Source organism: Dermacentor andersoni, chromosome 10 (assembly GCF_023375885.2).
Source record: "Dermacentor andersoni chromosome 10, qqDerAnde1_hic_scaffold, whole genome shotgun sequence".
Lineage (NCBI taxonomy): Eukaryota > Metazoa > Arthropoda > Arachnida > Ixodida > Ixodidae > Dermacentor > Dermacentor andersoni.
The window spans coordinates 16384128-16408805 of record NC_092823.1 but is presented as its reverse complement, the minus strand read 5'-3'; the positions used below and the strand labels follow the sequence as shown (position 1 = coordinate 16408805).

General features: G+C 46.0%; 2 protein-coding genes and 1 pseudogene across 3 annotated transcripts in view; 1 reads left to right on the top strand and 2 right to left on the bottom strand.

Annotated features, from left to right (window-relative positions):
* The window catches only part of Ufsp1 (UFM1 specific peptidase 1), a 207439-nt gene that overhangs the window by 99787 nt on the left and 82974 nt on the right, over positions 1 to 24678 (top strand). The window lies entirely within an intron of this gene.
* On the bottom strand, positions 934 to 14191 carry LOC140213666 (uncharacterized; annotated as a pseudogene).
* LOC126519319 (piggyBac transposable element-derived protein 2-like) lies at positions 13848 to 16957 on the bottom strand. Its single transcript, XM_050168950.3, has 2 exons — positions 16929 to 16957; positions 13848 to 16646 (listed from the first exon to the last, which is right to left on the bottom strand). The coding sequence occupies exons 1-2, from the start codon at positions 16943 to 16945 to the stop codon at positions 14912 to 14914; spliced, it is 1752 nt and encodes a 583-aa protein (XP_050024907.2). The 5' UTR covers positions 16946 to 16957; the 3' UTR covers positions 13848 to 14911.

Sequence of the window (24678 nt, the reverse complement as noted above, 5' to 3'; positions counted from 1 at the left end):
TATTTAATTAAAGTACACCAGCACAGTCACAAACTTAAACGTTGTGCATAAAACAAGACCACCAAACATTTAAAACAAGTCCGTGGCATCCCAGCACGGTATATTTATTGACATGGGCAAAATTACAGCAGAGTTCAGACATAAGGGCATAAAAACAAGGCATAAATTTATATCCACGGAATGTATATACACACTCATCTTAAAACTTTTTGTGCTCTAACAAACAGGGACGAAGAGTAGGGGCAACACAAGGACGAGCGCTTTCTAACAACTGGTATTATTTTTTAAGAACCACCTGCTTAAATGCCCAGATCTGCGCGATCTAGTCAACAGAGCACGCCTATAGCGCATATGATACCCGCAGATCTGCGCGATCAAGTCAAGAGAGCACGTCAATAGCACACATAACACTTGTGATAAAAAGACGTGGAAAAAAGCCACCCGTTCAACATAAAAACAGCAAGGTGCATAAAACAACCACTTACAAAAAATAAAAAACAAAAATGTGTTAAAGATGTGATGATAGAAGCGAATTTTCTCTATCCAACAATGAAACAGAAGGATGGTCGATACATTTTTCTTTTTGTTTTTCAATCCAGTGTGCTTCCACAATTTCCCTAGCGGTTTGATTCCTATGCCTATACAAAATGTCTGTGCTACTAAGACAAGGTGAGCGATCATGTTCTTGGCAATGCATTGCCAAATGCGTACTAGGGCGACCTTTCAGACTAGACAAATGCTCCCTTAACCTTGTGTTATTGCATCTCGCAGTCTGCCCTACGTACACATGACCACACGTCACAGGAATCTGGTAAACAGCGTTTTTCGCGCAATCAACTAATTGGTTCTTGCGTGGATGTTTAACACTGCATTCTTTCTTTACATCACCCTTACTTTCGAACTTCTTTTTAACCTTAGAACACACACTACCTATTTTGTTTTTTGCCGAAAATACCACTCTTACTGCATAACTACCAGCCACCTTTTTAAGTCTGTGTGAAAGGCCGTGCACATATGGAATCACTGAAACCTTGGAAGCTACATCCTTCTGCCTTTGATTCTTTGTGCATTGTCCTTTATCCTTTTTAAGTTCTTTCATTAGTCTAGCGCACGATGCCAGCATCACAGCGAGCGGGTACCCAGCCTTTCTCAACCTATCAACTTGCTCAAAAAATGCAATCTTTACAGTTTGGTGACATGACTTCAACAACGCTGACCAGAAACACGAAATGACTAACCCATTCTTCACAAGCCTGGAATGGTTTGAGGCATAGTTCATTAGCGGTTTTCCAGCTCAGGGTGAGAATGACCAACACACATGCTCCGGTAGGAATTTTAACTTGACATCAAGAAACTGTAGCTTATTATCTACCGGTACTTGCGAAGTAAATGTTAAGCCCTTGCCCATGTTAAGTCCCTGTTTGTTTGCGCACAGAAATGTTTTAAGATGAATCTGTTCCAACTAGGCCGACTCGCAGTTATGCTTCAATATATACATACGTTGCGAAGCAGCATGCACAAAATGCACAAAATTCATACACAGCAGCATTTGAGATTAAAACAGCGAGCTACTTCATACTACAAATTAACAGTGCACAAAAGTTTTCACAAGGTAGAGCAACTAGAATTACAAAAACCTATTGGACACTATACACTGGCCACAAGAAACAATTTTCTGGCTAGAGGACTTACAAAAAAAACCATGCTACAAAAAGAAATAAGGATGAGACGACAATACAGGTAAACAGGAGGGTCGCCACAAAAATGATTGCGATTGTATACAGCATACCATGCATGTGTAAATTTAGAATATGTGAAAGTTGTTTGTGGTCCTTTTAACTTTGGAATGATGCCTTCAAAGATAGGACACAAATACAATATACATGAGAATGCTTAGGTAAATTCGCTACAGTGGCCCCGATAACCTCGACATAGATTCAAGGAGCACATTACAAACTACAAATCATAGAGCAGCATATGGAGACAAAACTTTAGTGTGTACATCAACATAAGCATGCAAATACTGCTGCTGAGCATATGGTCACAAGTTTAATTCCAGATTACATTTTACAAAGATAACCAAAAAACCTGATTTCACACTGGATGCTCAAAAACACGAGAACAAGACGTAAATAGACATGAGCACAGATTTGAAAATTCAAGAAAAAGAAAAACTCCGGAGACGAAAATTAAACTGGGAACCCTACTAATGTGGTTCTCACAGCCTTGACATTGCAAATGGGAATGTTGAAAGCAAGCAATCATGTATTACAAAAGACTTTTTTTTTATTTAACCATAGAACAAAATATATTATGGTTACTCCCATAGTGCTCGCCAAGCAAAACGACTAAAGGGAAAGTGTACTGGGAGGAGCACATATGTATGCAGCACTTTCCAAATTGATAAATACACTAACACTTCTTATATCTGCAGGCTGCAGAATTACTGCGGATGACTCCTTGTGAAGCACTTCTTGCACATGATTTAGTGTCACGAAGTAATACTTTAATGGTCTGCACCTAAGCTTTTTAACACTTATGTAAGTCTTATCACCACTGAAAATGATTTGTTCAATGATGGCAAATGAGTTCTCAGAGAGCTGCACGGCTGAGCTGTTTGTCTTCTTGCTTGATGCGTACAAGCTGTCAGTAAGGATTGACCCATTTAACATTATTCTTCTGTATTGGACAGAATGTGGTGGGATCTCTTGATCACAAGGCAATGGACAGGCTGGTGGAGTATACTGAGAACTACTCCCAAAAAATCGGGTACCATCACTGCTGCATACACTTTTCTGCGTTACTTTAGTATCAAAAGAACTGTAGTACTGCACCACACTAGGGTTACTAGCCAGGTCCTGCAGTTCCATTACAGTATTTTCAATTTGCAAAACCCCGCACAACTGATGGGGAATCCCATTTGCAGCTTTTACAGATTGCTTGAGGCCGCCGTTCCCAGATTCAAATGGAAATGCAGAGTGTGCCCAGAGCGGACCCCAGTAACGAATACTTTTCACAATATGTGTGAGCTGGTGCATATTAAATGTCATAAATGCTTTGCCAAAAAGCATTTGGGAACGCACATGAAACTCCAGCAAGAGTTGCTCAGCTCGAATTAACTCGCAAGTTTCTATTTTGTACTGCAGCATAATATGCAAAGCTTCAACTAAGCATGCCCAGTGCTGAAGGTATTTCTTGTCAAGAATGCCATCAAGCACTGGAATGCTGTAATACAATATCCAATTTTCCAGCTCCTTTGCTTTCCACCACTTTCGCTCTTTCGTAGGTCTTGGCAATCTTTTCAGATCCCTCGGTGGCCTGATAGCCATAAGCCTCTCATCGATTTTGTGTTGCTCACGACTTAGCGAGTATGCACCACCAGAAGACTCGAACCATAAAGCTAAGAACTGTCGTCCAATCCCCAGCAAAATACAATGCATGTAGTCGGGAACAAAGCCCCATACTATGTTAAAATGTTGAAGACTTATCAACGGAGACACTGTTTTCACACCACGAACAGTCACCCCTTCCGTAACTGCTTCTTGCATATCTTCAAGCATCTGGCTTTCTGTCCTCTCAGTGGAATTAACTGACTCTACTGGGTATTTTGTCGATCCACCAGCTCGTTCACCTTTCTGTAGGCACCAATTACACCCAAAATACCCATTAAATTGAGTCACACCTTGCATGGGTGCCCTGGCAACAGAATCAACTGCACAGCAAATGCAGTAAGCTTTAAATGTCTGAAGTTGCCCCTGTCGCTCCAAGACAGCCATTTTCACTTAGCTGGCTCATTTGCTCGACAAATGTGCTTTGAAAAAGCTCCATGTTTGGCTTCTCCTTCCAGAACCACAAGGCTGCAAGAACTAGTTTGGACATCCTCTGCTTAGCAGGAACCTCATTTACTATCAACTGAATGGGCCAAATGGCCGTGCCACTCGACTTGAAAACTGGTGTTCCATCAGCATTTAACGTGAAGCTGATTCTAGGCCCACAGTGTTGTGTTGCAGCCGCAAATCTTCGGTACATTTCACCATCCCATATATCAGCAACTGAACTATCATGATGAAGTGGCTTTGTCAGGTCAAGAAGTGTACAGTCCTTTAACAATCTTTGCAACTGTGACTCCACATCGAGAGTTACAAAAAAAGGCAAATCTGATAGACTGGAAACACTGGTTTTGTGTCTGCACTGTGTGCACTGAAAAGAGGAATTTGCTTCAGCATTTTCTATATGTGTGTAGCATTTAGGGCAAAAACAAAAATATGACATTGTTGTGCCCGTTTTGCTCAACAGTTTGGAAAGCTGGTACCGGGAATGTGGCAATATTGGACATTCAAAAATTCTGTTTATAAGGTCTAAGATGCTGGTCAGCCCTGTAAATGATAAATTATTTTTTACAGCATTTCGGGTTGGCCTCTCCCAGAAGCTTCTCTCTCACTACACAGGGCCTTATGAAGTCCTAAGTCAAGTTAACAACGTAAATTACAAGATTTCGCCACTTCAGTTTGATGCATCCTCAAGTCTGACGCCTGTTGACGTCGTGCATGTTTCGCGGCTGAAGCCATACTTCGCTCGCGATTCTTTGCCTACCATGAGCCAAGACGGCGCTTCACCACCCCGGGGTCCTGTTACGGAAGGATGAAAAAAGAGAGGAAGAAGACCGCAGCACGCTGGCTGCTGCGTGCTGTTGGTGGTCAGCCATCTTAACTACTCTGCCTCATCTTGTATATTGACACGTGTACTTCTTTATCTTTATTGGGTGACCACTTCTCGCCGCCTAACAAATGTTATCGCACAGCACAGGACGCGCCTGCATGTAAAAGAAGTTTCTGGAATGTTATCGATGGTTTCGTCCACTGTCTTTCACTGCAACTTGTGTTATCTGATTGCACGTGTGCGCGACGCGAATAATGTGGAATATTGTGGAAGGCACGCAGGTCCCAGTGACTGCTCTGGAACATTCGACGACATATGTATAAAAGCCGACGCGCTTGACCCGCTCATCAGATTTTCGACGACCGCCGATCGTGTTCGCTGCTACCATCCTTCTTTGAGTGTAGCCTCTTTTGAGGGCACAAGTTCGCCCAATAAAACGCTTGTTTCGTTAATCATAGTTTTGCTGCCTTCTCAACCGTCACTACCACGTGACAATATATATTGTAAATACAGTCTTTCTATACTCCCAACATCCCCGTAACAGTATGCTTTGCCTCTGGCATGTTCATGATCTCCGATGGTATATAAAACTGATGCAGACTAAGCTTCATAAAGAATTCTGTTCCGTCTCTTCCTTACAGGCTGCTGTGTTTCAGCTAAATCTGCTTTTCCTGTGTCCAGTGGTCTTGTCGCTCAATTAGTGCTTGCCTATTTCTGTTACACTGCAACCTCTCTTCTCCTCTCTCCTCTTGTCCTCCTGTCCTTTTACACTGCTGCAAACTTTTAGATTTCAATACTCGAATGATTAATACAAAGATTGATGCTACCATATAATATGTGACGGCTGTCATGACGGCAATAATTTAGGTGGACCTGAAACTAAATGAAAAATCAAAAAACAAAACAGGCATGTGTGAATAGGAATAACTTCCTTGTGACAAAACTGACTCCATGCTAAACTTTGCCTCAAGGAAATTGGTCTTAAAAGTCTCAAACCCATTTGCGCATACTGCATAAGCCAAGTTTTCCACTCGTCAAAACAGAAGCCGCCACAAAGTGTCAGGAAAGAGGCAAAGAAACCATGCCTTTGCATTCGTACTCTCCTCACAAAGCTTGTGTCATATATGCAATCACTCACCATACACAAACACATTGGTCAACACTGCAATGTTTGGAAGAACCCGAACCAACACTATGTAGCCATTTACCTGCAGTATGCCTCCTGTAACATGAATCCCCACTGTGCTTGGAATCTACATAACTTTTTTTAATTTCTCAGGCATTTGGTGGTAGAGGCCAATGCATTAGACAGAAATCCTGCTACACTGCAGCAATGTTCAGAATGTAGTATGAAGTACTCTGTCTGGCTGGAAGTTGAAGATAGAAATTGTATTATTCGTTAAAATATAGTAGCCAGTATTGAAACTACACATTCACTCAAGGCTGAGCCATATCATGAGAACACGGAAGAGCAGACACACTTGAGCTGCCCCCGCAGGGGCGTCTGCGCAAGCAGGCGTTTGGTGTGTTGCGACACCACGTACCCGAGCACACGAGGGTCGGACCCTCCCGCGTGTAGCCGTGCGCGGCTTAGCCGTGTCTGGGGAAAGGGGGATCCTGGGGGGTTGAGCCGATGCCGGGTGTTTGGACCTTTAAGGCCCCCCGGCGGAGGCAACACACCCCTTTGGCCTCTGCTTCACATAGACGGCACCCCCGGACTGACCCACCCGGGGGAAATCGGCAGTCGCCTTTTCCTGTCCTCCTCTCCAATCTTCGTCTTTCTCTCTCGCCTTTTACATCTTTCCTGTCTTCTCATCACTTCTCCTCACTTCCTAGTTTCCTGGCGGCAAGGGTTAACCTTGTGTAGCTAGCCAGCCTTGGTTATGCTGTATTTGGTTATAGCAGCGATGTACGGCTGGCGTTGGCAGAGTTTCTCCAGCAGGAACTTCTGTCACGTCCCCCTGTTGGGCTCCATGGTGGGTGGTCGGCATCGCGGCCGAAAACCCAACATTACTTATGGAACATGCTTTCCCTAAACTACCTGATCGCCCTCAGAAACGAGGGCGCACCGAAGAAGTATTTCAGTTTTTCGGACGCCAAGTCCACAATTTTCCTCGTTTTCATGTGGTCCACACAGAAAAACCAGCGAAACAAGTCAGCACAATCTCCCCGTTCCTGGTATCTAAGACCCTTACCGAAGTTTTTGGCCCAGGTTATAAGGCGTCGAGGATGGCCAGCGGTGACCTCCTCTTGGAGCTCCGCGATCAGAAACAATTTGAGAAACTGCCTAAACTAGTATCATTTGGAGAGACCCAAGTAGTAGTAACCCCGCACCGCACGATGAATACCTCACGCGGCGTTGTCTCGGACGATGATTTGCTGGAGCTCACTGAGGTTGAACTCTTGGAGGGCTTCAGTGAACAAAATGTCATAAATGTCAAAAGAATCAAGATTAGGCGAGACGGAAAAGAAATCCAAACAAAACACCTGATACTCACTTTCAGCTCAAGTGTCCTCCCCGAGTCCATCGAGGCCGGTTACATCAAACTTCGTGTTAGGCCATACGTGCCCAATCCTCTCAGATGCTTCAAGTGCCAAAGGTTCGGCCACAGTTCACAGAACTGTCGAGGCCGGCTGACATGTGCCAAGTGTAGTGACACCGAACATTCCTCCGAAACATGCCAGAAGACTCCACACTGTGTCAACTGTGATGGCGAGCACGCCGCATACTCGCGCGCCTGCCCGTCCTGGAAAAGAGAAAAAGAGATTGTGACAATCAAAGTCAAAGAAAACATATCTTTCAAGGAGGCACGTAGGCGGGTGTCATACCTGTCTAAGAGTAGCTTTGCCGATGTGGCGCGTAAGGGGGCAGCGTCACAACGGCCTCCAGCGGCTGTCCGACCCACAGGCAGTGAGTCGGCAGTTACGCCATCTGCCCCCGCAGCGGTTGCAGCTAGGGCTGCTCCGTCTACCCAGCAGACGGGGCCAACGACCCCGAAGGTGGACGCAGCCGAGGCTGCCCCAGCCTCCGAGGTTCCTTCCAGCGCTGGCAACGGCCAGCGTAGCCAAATCCCTCTGGGAGCCCCATCGACCTCCGGGCTGGTGGGCGCAGGGGTCTTGCCCTCCAAAGCGGGACTCCCTCTGAAAACTTCCCGCTCGCAAGAGCACGTGTCCGGCGCCTCACAAGAGGCAATGGACACCACACCTATCCTCAAGGCGCACCAGGCGCCTAAGGAGCGTCGAGAATCGCTCGAACGCTCCAAAAAGAACAAAACACCTATTACAGGGCCTCGAAAGGGCTCTGTAATCTAAGGCATCTTTCCGTTTCCGTACACACAGCACTAATTTACATTAAATATGGATACACAAATCATACAATGGAACATCAGAGGTCTTCTTAGGAACCTTGATGATTTGCAAGAACTAATCCACAAATCCAAAAGTGCTGTGTTTACAGGAAACACACTTAAAATCTAAAAACACAAACTTTCTCCGAACGTATGTTACGTTTCGCAAAGATCGCGATGATGCCGTCGCATCATCGGGTGGTGTTGCGATTGTCACTCATAAAAGTATAGCCTGTCAGCCCTTACAGCTACAAACGCCCCTTGAAGCAGTGGCGATGCGAGTTGTTCTGCTAAACAAACTCATCACTATCTGCTCGCTTTATATACCCCCACATTACAAATTAACTAAACACGAATTTCAGTCCTTCATGGATGAATTGCCAGAGCCTTATGTTGTTCTTGGCGATTTTAATGCACACAATTACCTGTGGGGCGACCCTTGTATAGATGCGCGCGGACGACTTGTTGAAGAATTCCTTTTCTCTTCTGGTGCGTGCATTCTGAATAAGAAAGAACCCACATATTACTGTCTTGCCAACAAATCCTTTTCTTCAATTGATCTTAGCTTAGTCTCCCCGTCACTACTGCCTGAACTCGAATGGGAAGTTACAAACAATCCTTACGGAAGCGACCACTTCCCCATACTGCTACGAACACCTAAAAAGAACGAATATACACCACAGGCTCCTAAGTGGAAGATTGATACAGCTGACTGGGAGAAATTCCGAACTCTCAGCAGTATTTCATGGGATGACATGTCCTCGTTAGGAATTGATGCTGCTGTGGAATATTTTACAGCCTTCATAATAGATGCCGCATCTAAATGCATATCACAAGTAAATGGCTTGGGGTGTAAACGGCGCGTGCCGTGGTGGAACGAGGATTGTAGGATCGCTCGTAAGAAACAAAACAAAGCGTGGGGGTTGCTACGCGCCTCCCCCACTGCGGAGAATCTCATAAACTTTAAAAAAGTAAAATCCCAAGGCAGGCGAACCCGTCGACAGGCCAGAAGAGAGAGCTGGCAGAAATTTTTATCAGGTATCAACTCGTATACAGATGAGGCCAAAGTCTGGAACAGGGTTAGTAGGATAAGAGGGCGACAAACATACTCCCTCCCTTTGGTAAACACGCAAGGCGAAACCCTGCAAGACCAGGCAGATTCACTTGGGGAGCACTTTGAACGTGTGTCAAGCTCAATCAATTATTCCCAGTCCTTTCTTAAACATAAAGAAATAATAGAACGTAAGCCAATCATTCGAAAATCCAGGCAGAATGAACCGTATAACTGGCCTTTCAATACTGCCGAGTTGAACGCTGCCTTGAACACATGCAAAAGCACTGCACCGGGACCTGACAGAGTCATGTATGACATGATTAGAAACCTGCATACTGACACACAAGTTACACTACTTACACTATTCAACACTATTTGGGCTTCCGGATACCTCCCATCGACATGGAAGGAAGCGATTGTGGTTCCTGTTCTGAAGCACGGGAAAGACCCCTCCTTGGCGGCAAGTTACCGTCCGATAGCTCTAACTAATTGTCTGTGTAAGCTTTTTGAAAAAATGATAAATCGCAGACTTATACATTTCCTTGAGCTCAACAAAATGCTCGATCCTTATCAGTGTGGATTCCGAGAAGGGCGGTCAACAACAGATCATCTTGTGCGCATTGAAGGATATATTCGCGATGCCTTTGTACACAAACAGTACTTCCTCTCCATATTCCTTGATATGGAGAAGGCATATGATACAACATGGCGTTACGGGATCCTGCGAGATTTGTCGGGAATGGGCATCTGTGGAAATATGTTGAAAATAATTGAAAGCTATTTGTCCAATCGTACCTTCCGTGTAAAAGTTGGCAATGCACTGTCACGTCTCTTTACCCAGGAAACTGGTGTACCCCAGGGAGGCGTGCTCAGCTGCACTCTCTTTATCGTTAAGATGAACACCCTACGTGCTTCACTACCACCTGCCATTTTTTATTCCGTATACGTAGACGATATACAAATAGGCTTCAAATCCTGCAACCTCACAGTATGCGAAAGACAGGTACAGCAAGGCTTGAACAAGGTTTCTAAGTGGGCAGACCAAAACGGATTCAAAGTCAACCCCCACAAAAGTTCTTGTGTTCTCTTCACAAGAAAGAGAGGCCTGGTCCCAGATCCTTGTGTAGAACTGGGCGGACAACAAATTCCTGTAAACAAAGATCACAAATTTCTTGGTGTTATACTTGACTCCAGGCTTACTTTCATTCCGCACATAAAACATCTCAAAGAAAAATGTCTTAGAACAATGAACTTACTTAAAATCCTATCCCACACAACGTGGGGTAGCGACAGACAGTGTTTGTTGAATATTTACAAGAGCCTTGTTCGATCACGGTTAGATTATGGTGCCGTAGCATATCACTCTGCCGCACCGAGCGCACTTAAGATGTTAGACCCCGTTCACCATCTGGGTATCCGTTTGGCCACTGGCGCATTTAGGACAAGCCCTGTTGAAAGCCTATATGTAGAGTCAGATGAGTGGCCACTCCATCTTCAAAGAACAAACATCAGCTTAACATATTTTCTCAAGGTTCGCTCTAATAAGGAACATCCGTGTTTCACAACCGCTAACGACTTGACGTGTGAAACACTTTTTCATAACAGACCCTCTATGAGACTTCCTTTCTCACTGCGTGCAAGAGAACTTTGCACGGAAATGGATGTCCCAGTTCTCGAGCAACGCTTAATGCCTCCAGCTAAGCTAGTACCACCCTGGGAGTGGCAGCTGATAGAGTGTGACACATCCTTTATAGAGGTTACTAAACATGCGCCAGAGCCACATATCAAAATGCATTTCTTGGAGCTCCAGCACAAGTACTCGTGCGCAGAGTTTTACACAGACGCTTCTAAGTCGCATGCCGGGGTGTCCTACGCAGCCATTGGTCCATCCTTCTCGGAATCCGGTGTACTGCACCCTGAAACAAGTATATTTACGGCTGAGGCGCATGCACTATTGTTGGCTGTGAAACATATCAGAAAATCAAATATTCAAAAGACAATTTTATTTACAGACTCCCTAAGTGTCGTAAAAGCCTTGAAGTCACACTGTAAACACAGAAACCCCGTAATAACTGAGCTCTATTCCATTCTCTGTAGAGCGTATATGTCTAACCAGCATGTCATTATATGCTGGGTGCCCGGACATAGGGGCATTGAGGGTAACGTTCTAGCGGACCAGATGGCCACATCCATTTCATTGCATGCAGTTAGTCCTACTGCTTCGGTCCCTGTCACAGATCTGAAACCTTTCTTAAGAAGAAAACTGCGAAACCACTGGCAACGTATGTGGGACGCAGAAGTAAATAACAAACTGCACGTGATAAAACCACAGTTAGGTTCTTGGCCCCCCGTAACAAAATCACGGCGAACAGATGTCCTATTCTGTCGCCTGAGAATAGGACACACATTTGGCACGCATAACTTTCTACTCACTGAAAATGATCCTCCAACCTGCGGTAGATGCGGGGAGAGGCTGACCGTCCTCCACGTCCTCCTGGAGTGTCGGGCAGCCGAATCTGACAGAAGAAAACATTTTTCCCTAGCATACCGGCAGCACATCCCCCTACATCCCGTAATGCTACTCGGTCCAGAACCTTTATTTGACACCAACACAGTCCTAAGTTTTCTGAAAGATGTTGTCTTGCATGTTTTTAGCCCCACGTGTTCGTAGCGGGTCCTCTCTTCAGAGGATGCCGCTGTGATAGCTCTTTCGTATAGCACGCGCCTCTAGGCCCTTGTGTTTCAAGGGCTCCGGTGAGGCAGCAGTGCTCCAGGTAATTTTACTATCTCATATATCTTTTATTCTGCATCATTCTTTTACGATGGATTTTAATGTTCAAAGTATTCGTCATGAGTCATCGCCATAATTTTATAGCACGTAGATTTTACGCACTTTACAGCGACAATTTTTAGGCCAGTTTACAGCCAAGTCACATCTCCATAATACATCGTCAACATCACCACTTGTCATGGCGCTCTTTGGCCACACCTGGCCCTTGCGCCATTAAACACCACATATCATCAACACTTGAGCTGCATTGTGTAGCTTTACCAACAAGCCCAGCTGTACACTGAAGTAAGGCATGTTTTGGGCTAGTCAGCTCGTAGCTTGAGCAAAATTTTAAACTCTGCAAGGAAGAGAGGACATGAACAAAAATATAGATGCATGCACAAAGTGTAGACTTCCGACTGGCTTTGTTTGGTGAAGGCAGAGAGTTTATAAGGTTCTTCAAAATGGCAAAACAAAGAACATTCGCAAAGAAATTGTGCACGAGGAAGTGACAAAAAATAGCAAGGCCACCTGTGCATTAAGAGCGCAGTAGAGTCCCAATGTGCCCATCTAAGAATTCTATTTCTTTCCTTGATAGGGATCAAGAAGGTGAGCTAACTTAGTTGTCACACCTTTTAGCGATGTGGAATGCCTTGATGACTTCTCTTTCTGTTCTTGAGTTTGCCTTCGAAAGGAATTTATTCTGTTCCTCATAAGGCAGGCAGCTTTCGCTGTCGCAGCTCTTGCACTGCAAGAGGAGATTCTCAAGGAAAGAATTGAAGTCTTAGATGGGCACATTAAGACTCTACTGCACTCTTAATGCATACATGGCCTTGATATTTTTCGTCAATACCTCGTGCACAAATTATTTGCAATTGCTCCTTGTTTTGCTATATTGAAGTACCTTATATATTCTTTGCTTTCACAAAATAAAACCAGTTGGAAGCCTGTGCTTTGTGTGTGTCTATGTTTCAGTTCACGTCCTGTCTTCCTCGCGCAGTGTAAAATTTTGCCTAAATAGTTGTCTAGCTTGTGTATATGATGAGTAATTAATATTATGATGACTGCAGCACAGCAATGGTCTAGTGGCATAGTGTCGACATAGCATAGAGATGGTGCTAAGTTAAAAATTTGGAAATGCCATAAATTGTGCAATCAACCCTTATCCCTCGGTTTCCTACAGCTGCAGAGCACTTGACCACTGCAGCAGTCAAGCATGCTGTATATTGGGCAGTGCCAGGAATTGCGAGATCGAGACAGGCTGCCACTAGAAGTTCCTTTGGCCAGGTGATAACTCAAATATATCCAAATATTTCTATATTTCACTATATAAACCTTTGTAGAATGAGGAACTTTTCAAGGGAGAAGTTGTTTCACACAAAGGAAAACTATTACTAAATAGTGACCAGTTCCTTTTGTTTTGTAAGCCAGATTGCATGTATTTGACATTGCTTACTGACTCTTAATTATTCTCGCTGTCCAATACAAGCATATGCACTCACATACGTTTTCAAACAAAATTATTGTGTGGAGCCATGTTTGTGGTGGAATAAAATTGGTCCCGATACAGAGCTTTGTGGCACACCAGATCTTACTAGCGATCGCGGAGAAGAAAGTTAATTAGTAGTTACAAATTGGTACCGGTTAGTTAAGAATTTACTAATCCAATTCGTAGTCCTGTAAATTCGAAGTTTACTGTCGTTTGTGTATCGGACCAAGCCGATGTCCCCTGGCCTGGGCGGTCCGTGGCGCTTCACCTAGTGGTGGCCTTTGAAAGTAGCAGTGTGGCACCAGTGGTTGCATCAGGATCTAGGCTCATGAAGATAGACAGCAACGGGCACAGGGCAAGGAGTTCAGTGGCCTGGTACTCGTCACATTTGTGGAAAACACTATAGTTTTTGCGAGTCCTAGCCCCTACCTAGGGTACCAGTCTGTGCACTGCGCGCGTGTATCTATATATATATATATATATATATATATATAATATGTTGTGCAGGATCGCTCGTTGGCAGCACATGCTCATGCAGCAGCTGCTCATGCAGGGCCTTCGATGTGTTTCACCCTGGTAGTGCGGTCGTCTTTGTGGTTCTAGAGCTGCGCTGGCATTGCCCAAGAACAGGATATATCGGCATGGTGCAGGATTGCAGAGTGGGGGCGCTCCATTCTATTCCCACTTCATTCCTTCAGAGTTGTGGTTTATGTGATTCCAGTCCTTTTGTTGGGGTTCTGACAGTTGAACCGTTCCCACTCCTTGAGTGGTCGAACTAATCTGCTCCAATCCTCCAATTACAGTAAATAAAACGCTTTCTGTATAATTACTTACTACTTGTGCCCCGATGCGATAGCGTAGAGGTAGAGCATCTGCCTCACATGCAAAAGGACTGTGGTTCAAATCCCGGTGCCACGCAATTTTCCACTGGATAAAAAAAAATCCACGTGTTGATACAGCTGTATAAACAGGCCTGGTGGCCTGACCCCGGTGACCAGAACCGGTAATGCACTCCCTCACCAGAGCAGGATTGGCCACCTTGGTGCAGTACTTGGCCAGTACTTGGCCAGTCCTTGACCTTCTGTATGAATAGAACAATCAAACCTCGGCCCTCAGTCCCCAGCAGCTACTAAGCAACTGACCATTGCGGCGGTCAGACCTGTGATGCAGCAGAGCATGCTAAGAATCTCTGGATCTGGACAGGCCGCCATTGGAATCTGAACCTGGCAATGTTTAACGCTAGAACGTTTTCTCGTGAGGAGAGTCTAACAGTGCTATTGGAGGAATTAGCGGGCATTAAATGGGATATAATAGAGCTCAGTCAGGTTGGGAGGACAAATGAAGCATATACAGTGCTAAAAAGCGGGCACATGCTGTGCCACCAGGGTTTAGCGGAGAGACGAGAACTAGTAGTCGGATTCCTGTTTAACCCATACATGCCTGAACTTGGGGAAATTAAGAAAAGTGATTTATTTTCCCGTAATAATTGCTTCTGGTACCTCAGAAAGTAGAATCAACCTTTTATTCAAAAAAAAAAAAATTTCGAACTGCGTTTTTTAGCCGTCCTACATATAGGACACTAGGCACATGTACTACTCCTTTGAGTGGTACAATTTGAAACATTTCACATGGACTCCGATGTCGCATTTTTCACAACGTGTTGTGGTCTTCTCATGGCAATGAGCACACCTTGTTTGCTTCTCTTGAGGAATCACTGTGTGGTCAATGCGGTCAAATCGGCTTTGTGCTTCCAGTAAAGATTGCCGGCTTTTTCCACGCAATGGCTTGGTGCCATAACTCTTCATATACGACACCGCTATCGTCCTTCGAAATGTGAGCTCTGTTTTGGTCGTTCCAATTCTGTACAACTGGAATGCATTATTCACACATGCATCAACCAGATATGTCAGGAGTGAAGAATACCACTTCTTTCCTCGAATGGCTGTGCGGTACTTTGAAATATTTTCGTCTAGTCTGTCAACTCCTCCCATGTTGCCATTATAGCTCGAAATCAAGAACGGCTGCTCCACCGTGACTTTGGACTTGTTTTCTCTCGAATATCTTTTCACCATTTGTGTTGGCTCGACCCCGTGAGCATTTGAGACGACGGTCACTGTGCTGTTGTCCTTCCAGCGACATACAATAATTTCAGATTCAGCGTCGACTTTGTAATCGTAGAAGCCTCGATTCTTGCTTTTCATTTCTTTCTGTGTCAGGATGGGACAGTTTTCTATTCGGTTATCCCGCACGGTGCCTGTGCACTTGACACCCATTGACGAAAGCATTCTAACAAGTTTGAGACTTGAAAAGAAGTTGTCAAAGAACACATGAAAACAGTAATCAAGCCTTTCTTTCAACCTGGACACCATTTCTGTAACAACAGATCCTCCTAGACCAAGCTTGTTTTTATCATCCACATTGACGCCATACCTCCCTTGGTAGGGCTCAACAGAAAGCAAATAGCCCAATGGGGTGCAAATGCACCACAATTTATAGCCAAATCGGATTGGTTTCCCTTTCATAAACTGCTTGCATCCATGCTTTCCGAAGTACTCGCACATGCTTTCATCAATGCTCAAGCAGTCTAGTAATGGAGCATACAACAGAAACCGTTCATTCAAGAGCCTAAACAGTGGTCGCAGTTTTGTGAATTTGTCTTCTTGTACTAGGTTGTTGTTATCAGCCACATGTAGGTTGGTGAAAATGGCTTCAAATCGGTCCCGCCTCATAGAGTTCGCGACGAGTTCATTATGAGAATCACGTGAGTTTTCCCACAACATGCGACGCCTTGGAACCGGCACATAGCCACTGAGAAGCAGAATGCCGAGAAAACATCTCATCTCACCTGCGTTCACGTTCAATAACCGATTCTTCTGTTGTGCATAGGTGTTGGTGTTTGCAACAAGCAGGTTGATGACTTCATCATCGAAAAATTTTTCAAATGCCTCTACTGGAGTTAGCGGTGCTCCTTCAGCGGAGTCTGAATCACACGAGTGGCGAGTTGGGAAACTCGCGTTCAAATCGCGTTTATCCCACTTGACACGTCGTTTCTGTTGCTTAGCTGGTGGCTCCTGGTCGTTCTCGTCCTCACTTGACTCTGAACAAGTGTCCAGAACTTCAGCACGAAGAGTGCTCCCCGGCATATGGTCCATGCTGGTGCATTCTTCATCACCGCTTTCTTCATCTGTCACTGCCGCCGCGTGATTTTCGGGCGGAAGAATGGCCACCGTAGACGGTACATCTTCCCCAGCGTCAATCTGGTTTAGAATGTCGTTGAGCGTTTGCGGATCTCTTCTGCGGTAAAATGAACTGCAGGGAATCTTCTGACTGCAATTGGAAAAAAAAAAGTTTCTGCCATACGTCCATATGTATTTTACTATGCTACTTCAACGCTACGCGCGCGACGCATCGCGCGTTCCAGAGTGACACAACAGCGACCCCCGATCTGCCTAGCGTCCTACATATAGGACACCGCTGTTTGACAGATCGTAAACAAAAACATGTTGCCTATACCACATTGACATTGTTTTCACAGCATATTCAATTACTCAGGAATAACTGACAAAAATCTCGAAAACATCAAAAATCATTTCAATTTATATTACTTACATTTTCTTTCTCGGCATGGCGTTCGTCGAAGCTCACGCGGAACGTCGATTTTGAAACTGCAAGCACGTGGCGAGCTGTGCTCCCACGCTAACCAAGACTTGCACGCGAGAAGGCCATAGCCTCAGAAACACCCCCTAGGGGGCGCTAGCTTTTTGGCAAAAAAAAAATTTTCGAGTTATTTGAAAAATTTCAGTGTCCTACATATAGGACACTAGGCATATATGGGTTAATAAGGATATAGCTGGTAACATACAGGAATTGTATAGCATTAACGAGAGGGTGGCAGGTATTGCTGTGAAACTTAATAAGAGGTACAAATTGAAGGCCATACAGGTCTATGCCCCTACATTTAGTCATGATAACCAGGAAGTCGAAAGCTTCTATGAAGACGTGGAATCGAGCTAGGTAAAGTCGAAACAAAATACACTATACTGATGGGCGACTTCAATGCCAGAGTAGGCAAGAAGCAGGCTGGAGAAAAGTCATTGGGGGAATATGGCAAAGGTTCTAGGAATAGTAGGGAAGAGTTATTAGTAGAGTTTGCAGAACGGAATATTTTGCGGACAATGAATACCTTCTTCCGCAAGCGGGATAACCGGAAGTGGACTTGGAGGAGCCCTAATGGCGAGACTAAAAATGAAATAGACCTCATACCCTGTGCTAACCCTGGCATCATACAAGATGTCCCCGCAGGGGCGTCTGCGTCAGCAGGCGTTTGGTGTGTTGCGACACCACGGACCCGAGCACACGAGGGTTGGACCCTCCCGCGTGTAGCCGTGCGCGGCTTAGCCGTGTCCGGGGAAAGGGGGATCCTGGAGGTTGAGCCGATGCCAGGTGTTCGGACCTTTAAGGCCCCCCGGCGGAGGCAACACACCTCTTTGGCCTCTGCTTCACGTAGACGGCACCCCCGGACTGACCCACCCGGGAGAAATCGGCAGTCGCCTTTTCCTGTCTCTCTCTCCTGAAACCTTCGTCTTTCCCTTCCACTTTTAGTACTTTCCTGTCTCCTTCTCTCTTCTATTTACTTCCTTCTTCCCCGCAGGGGCGTCTGCGTCAGCAGGCGTTTGGTGTGTTGCGACACCACGGACCCGAGCACACGAGGGTTGGACCCTCCCGCGTGTAGCCGTGCGCGGCTTAGCCGTGTCCGGGGAAAAGGGGATCCTGGGGGTTGAGCCAATGCCGGGTGTTTGGACCTTTACGGCCCCTCGGCGGCGGCAACACACCCCTTTGGCCTCGGCTTCACGTAGACGGCACCCCCGGACTGACCCACCCGGGGGAAATCGGTAGTTGCCTCTTCCTGTCTCTCTCTTCCTCTAATCTTCGTCTTTCTCTTACTTTTTCATCTTTCCTGTCTCCTCCTAGCTTCCGTTTACTTCCAATTTTCCAGGCAGCAAGGGTTAACCTTGTGTGAATAACCAACCTAGGTTATCTCATATTTGGTTATAGTGATAACGTACAGCTGGCGCTTGCAGGACCTGTTTTTACAGTCCCTGTAACGTCCCCTTGTTGGGCTCCCTGGTGGGTGGCTGGCGTTATTGCCGAAAATTAAGTTCTCCTATGGCAAATTCCTTCCCACCCCTCCTTGATCGCCCTCAGAAAAGAGGGCGCACCGAAGATGTATTCAAGTTCTTTGGTCGTGAAAGATCCAACTTCCCACGATTTCATGTGATTCACTCGGAAAAGCCGGACACACAAGTACGCACAATCTCCCCATTTCTAGTCTCAAAGTCTTTAACTGAGGCTCTTGGTCAAGGTTACAAGGCAACAAGGATGGCAAGTGGAGATCTCCTCTTGGAGCTCCAGAATCTGAAACAATTTGAAAAGCTACCCAGTCTCGTGTCATTTGGGGACGTTCAAGTGACAGTGACTCCGCACCGCACTATGAACACTACCCGCGGCGTTGTCTCAGACGATGATTTGCTTCAGCTGACAGACGCAGAGCTCTTGGAGGGCTTTAGTGAGCAAAATGTTGTCAATGTGAAAAGAATAAAGATGAGGCGTGACGGTAAAGAGATTGCGACCAAACACATAATACTCACCTTCAATTCAAGTGTCCTACCCGAGTCAATCGAGGCCGGGTACATCAAGCTCCGTGTTAGGCCGTACGTGCCAAACCCACTCCGTTGTTTCAAATGCCAACGCTTCGGTCACAGCTCGCAGAGCTGCCGCGGCCGCCAAACTTGTGCTAAATGCAGTGCCAAAGAACACACCACTGAAACTTGTGAGAACGCTTTCCGCTGTGTAAACTGTGATGGGGAGCACGCCGCGTACTCGCGGTCGTGCCCATCATGGAAGAAAGAAAAGGAAATTGTTACAATTAAAGTCACGGAAAATATCACCTTCAAAGAGGCACGCAAGCGGGTTTCATACCTGCCCAAGAAAAGCTTTGCCGATGTGGCGCGTCAGGGGGCAGCGTCACAACGGCCCCCGGCGGCTGTCCGACCCACAGTCAGTGAGTCGGCATTCACGCCATCTGCCCCCGCGGTGGTTGCAGCTAGCGCTGCTCCGCCAACCGAGCATACGGAGCAATCGACCCCGAAGGAGGGTGCAGCCGAGGCTGCCCCAACCTCCGAGGCCCCCTCCAGCGCTGGCAACGGCCAGCGCAGCCAAATCCCTCAGGGAGCCCCATCGACCTCCGGGCTGGTGGGCGCAGGGGTCTTGCCCTCCAAGGCGGGACTCCCTCTGAAAATCTCTCGCTCGCAAGAGCGCTTGTCCGGCGTCTCACAGGAGGCAATGGACACTACACCTGTCCTCAAGGCGCACCAAGCGCCTAAGGAGCGCCGAGGTTCGCTCGAGCGCTTCAGAAAGAGCAAAACCCCTATTACAGGGCCTCGAAAGGGCTCTGTAATGTAAGACATCCCTTCCGTTTCCGTAAACACAGCACCAAATAATTTAAAATATGGATACACAAATCATTCAATGGAATGTCAGAGGTCTACTTAGGAATCTTGATGATGTTCAAGAACTCATCCATAAACACAATCCAAAAGTGCTGTGTTTACAGGAAACACACTTGAAATCAAAATACACAAACTTTCTTCAACAGTATGTCACATTTCGCAAAGATCGCGATGATGCTGTCGCATCATCGGGCGGTGTCGCAATTATAATTCAAAAAAGCGTAGCCTGCCAGCGTTTGCGGCTGCGAACGGCCCTTGAGGCAGTAGCGGTTCGAGCTGTTTTCCTTAATAAACTCGTCACCATTTGCTCGCTTTACGTACCCCCACACTACAAATTAAGCAAACATGAATTTCAGTCATTTATAGACGAATTGCCAGAACCTTATGTTGTTCTTGGCGATTTCAATGCGCACAGCTGCCTGTGGGGCGACTCTCGTACAGATGCGCGAGGTCGTCTTTTTGAACAGTTCCTTTTTTCTTCCGGAGCGTGCCTTCTCAATAAGAAAAAACCCACATATTACTCTCTTGCAAACCGATCCTTTTCATCAATAGATCTTACAATAATCTCCCCCTCTGTACTGCCTGAACTTGAATGGGAAGTTGCCGACAACCCTTACGGCAGCGACCACTTCCCTATACTGCTAAGATCACCTAAAGAAAATGAATATCCACCACACGCTCCTAGGTGGAATATTGACACAGCAGACTGGGAGAGGTTCCGAAACTTAACTAGTATATCATGGGACGACATGTCTTCTTTAGAAATCGATGCTGCTGTGGAGTACTTCACAGCCTTTATAATAGATGCCGCATCTAAATGCATACGTGAATTAAGCGGCTCGGCATGCAAACGGCATGTCCCGTGGTGGAACAATGAATGCAGAATCGCACGTAGGAATCAGAACAAAGCGTGGGAGATGCTACGCGCTTCGCCCACTGCAGAAAATCTTGTCAACTTTAAAAAAGTAAAATCCCAAGGTAGGAGAACCCGCCGACAGGCCAGAAGAGAAAGCTGGCAAAAGTATCTATCGAGTATTAACTCGTTTAGGGATGAGGCCAAAGCCTGAACAGAGTTAATAGGATTAGAGGTAGGCAAACATACTCAGTCCCCCTGGTAAACACACAGGGCGATACACTGCAAGACCAGGCCAACTCACTTGGGGAGCACTTTGAGAGTGTATCAAGCTCAAATCATTATTTGCAATCCTTCCTAAGATATAAACAAATAGAAGAATGCAAGCCACTCATCAATAAATACCGACAGAATGAACCGTACAATTGCCCTTTTAGTGCTGCCGAGTTGAAAGCTGCCTTGAGCGCATGCAAGAGTTCCGCACCAGGATCTGATAGAATCATGTATGAAATGCTCAAAAACTTACACAATGACACGCAACTTACACTACTCACACTTTTCAACACCATCTGGGATGCAGGGTACCTTCCAACCGCGTGGAAGGAAGCCATTGTAGTCCCTGTTTTGAAACAAGGCAAGGACCCTTCCTCAGTGGCAAGTTACCGCCCGATAGCCCTCACAAGTTGCATTTGTAAGGTGTTCGAAAAAATGATAAATCGGCGACTCATTCATTTCCTTGAACAGAGCAACATGCTTGATCCTTATCAGTGCGGCTTCCGAGAAGGGCGCTCCACAACCGATCATCTCGTGCGTGTTGAAGGGAATATCCGGGACGCATTTATACATAAACAGTTCTTCCTATCGATATTTCTCGATATGGAAAAGGCGTATGACACAACGTGGCGTTACGGAATCTTAAGAGACCTGTCAGAAATGGGCATCCACGGTAATATGCTAAATATAATAGAAAGCTATCTGTCAAATCGTACCTTCCGGGTAAAAGTCGGCAATGCACTCTCACGTCCTTTTACGCAAGAAACGGGTGTACCCCAAGGAGGCGTGCTCAGCTGCACGCTCTTTATCGTGAAGATGAACACGCTTCGTGCTTCACTACCACCCGCCATCTTTTACTCTGTCTACGTAGACGACATTCAAATAGCTTTCAAATCTTGTAACCTCGCAGTCTGCGAGAGACAGGTACAACATGGCCTGAACAAAGTGTCAACGTGGGCAGACAGGAATGGATTTAAGATCAATCCTAACAAAAGCTCTTGTGTTCTTTTTACAAGAAAGAGAGGACTTATCCCAGATCCTTGCATAGAACTGCGTGGACAACAGATACCTGTAAACAAAGAACACAAATTTCTAGGTGTCATACTTGACTACAGACTCACCTTCGTCCCCCACATTAAACATCTCAAAGAAAAGTGTCTAAAAACAATGAACATAATCAAACTTCTATCCCAGACTACGTGGGGTAGTGACAGGAAATGCTTAATGAATCTCTATAAAAGCCTCATTCGATCACGACTAGACTATGGCGCCGTGATTTACCACTCTGCCGCCCCGAGCGCACTAAGGATGCTAGACCCAGTCCACCATCTAGGAATCCGACTGGCCACTGGCGCTTTCAGAACGAGTCCCATACAAAGTTTATATGTAGAATCAAATGATTGGTCACTTCATCTGCAGAGAACATACATTAGCCATACATATTTTCTGAAAGTCCACTCAAACCCCCAACATCCCTGTTTTAGTACCATTAATGACATGACATGTGCTACACTCTTTCGCAATCGTCCGTCCGTAAGACAGCCTTTCTCGCTGCGTGTGAGGGAGCTTAGCGAAGAAATGCACGTTCCACTCCTCGAGCCTCGCCTAATGCATCCAGCCAAGCTGCTGCCTCCTTGGGAGTGGCAGCTCATACAATGTGATATATCGTTCGTGGAAGTCACAAAGCATGCCCCAGAGATTGAAATAAAGATGCATTTCCGGGAACTCCAGCACAGGTACTCCTGCACGGAGTTCTACACAGACGCATCAAAGTCACACGACGGGGTGTCCTATGCAGCCGTCGGTCCATCCTTCTCGGAATCCGATGCGCTGCACCCGGAAACTAGTATCTTTACGGCTGAGGCCTACGCACTGCTGTCGGCCGTAAAGCATATAAATAAATCACAACTCCAGAAATCAATTATATATACGGACTCCCTAAGCGTCGTGAAGGCCTTGATGTCGCCCTATAGACACAAAAATCCAGTACTTAATAAACTATATTCCGTCTTGTGTAGAGCGTACATGTCTGGCCAGCATGTCATTGTATGCTGGGTGCCTGGCCATAGGAGCATCGAGGGCAACGTTCTGGCGGACGAGATGGCTACGTCTATAGCATCGCAAGCCGTTAACCCTACCGCTGAGGTGCCTGTCACAGATCTGAGGCCTTTCTTGCGAAGGCGGCTGCGTGCCCACTGGCAACGCATGTGGGACGCGGAAAAAGATAATAAGCTCCACCTAATAAAGCCACAGTTAGGACTCTGGCCTTCCGTAACAAAATCACGCCGGACAGATGTCCTATTCTGTCGTCTAAGAATAGGACACACATTTGGCACACATAACTTTTTACTCACCGGAAACGAGCCTCCAACCTGTGGTAGATGCGGGGAGAGGCTGACCGTCCTCCACGTCCTTCTGGAGTGTCGGGCAGCCGAATCTGAAAGAAAGAAACATTTTCCATTAGCATACCGCCAGCACATCCCCCTTCATCCAGTAATGTTACTCGGCCCAGAACCGCTGTTTGACTCCAGCGCAGTCCTGGGCTTCCTGAAAGATGTTGTCTTGCATGTTCTTAGCCCCACATGTTCGTAGCGGGTCCTCTCTTCGGGGGATACCGCTGTGATAGCTCTTTCGTGTAGCACGCGCCTTTAGGCCCTTGTGTTTCAAGGGCTCTGGCGAGGCAGCAGTGCTCCAAGTAATTTTACTATCTTATACATTTTCCATTTTGCATCATTCTCCTACGATGGATTTTAATGGTCATAGTTTTCTTCATAAATCATCGCCATAATTTTATAGCACGTAGATTTTACGCAGTTTACAGCGACTATTTTTAGGCCACTTTACAGCCAAGTCACATCTTCCATAATAAATCAACATTAACACTTGTCATGGCGCTCTTTGGCCAAACCTGGCCCTTGCGCCACTAAACACAACACATCATCATCATCATCATTCCTTCTTCTTGGTGGCAAGGGTTAACCCTGTGTGGCTATCCAACCTTGGGTACACCATATTTGGTTATAGTGGCGGCGTACGACTGGCGTCGTGCAGACTTGTATGCAAGCTCTGCCGCGTCCCCGCGTTGGGCTCCGTGGTGGGCGGTCGGCGCTGTTGCCGAATTTTTATAAATCTTCATGGAAACTGATTTCCCCAAACTTCCTGATCGCCCTCAGAAACGAGGGCGCACCGAAGATGTCTTTAAGTTTTTTGGCAATCGTACACAGAACTTTCCCCGCTTTCATGTCATCCACTCTGATAAGCCTGAGAAGACTGTAAGAATGATCTCACCTTTCGTTGTCTCGAAATCTCTGACAGAAGTTTTTGGTCCCGGATACAAAGCATCAAAAATGGCTAGCGGTGATCTTCTCCTAGAGCTCCGCGATCAGAAACAATATGAAAAACTGTTCAAACTTGTATCTTTTGGGGGTGTTCCAGTCACAGTGACCCCCCACCGTACCATGAATACTACCCGTGGCGTTGTATCGGATGCTGATCTGCTTGAATTGTCTGAAGCTGAACTTCTAGAGGGTTGGAATGATCAGAACGTGATCAATGTCAAGAGAATTAAAATAAGACGTGACGGAAAAGAAATCAATACCATGCACCTAATACTTACATTTGGCTCAAGCAACCTACCAGACACTATCGAGACAGGCTATGTGAAAATCCGAGTGAGACCGTACATTCCAAATCCCCTACGATGCTTTAAGTGCCAGCGATTCGG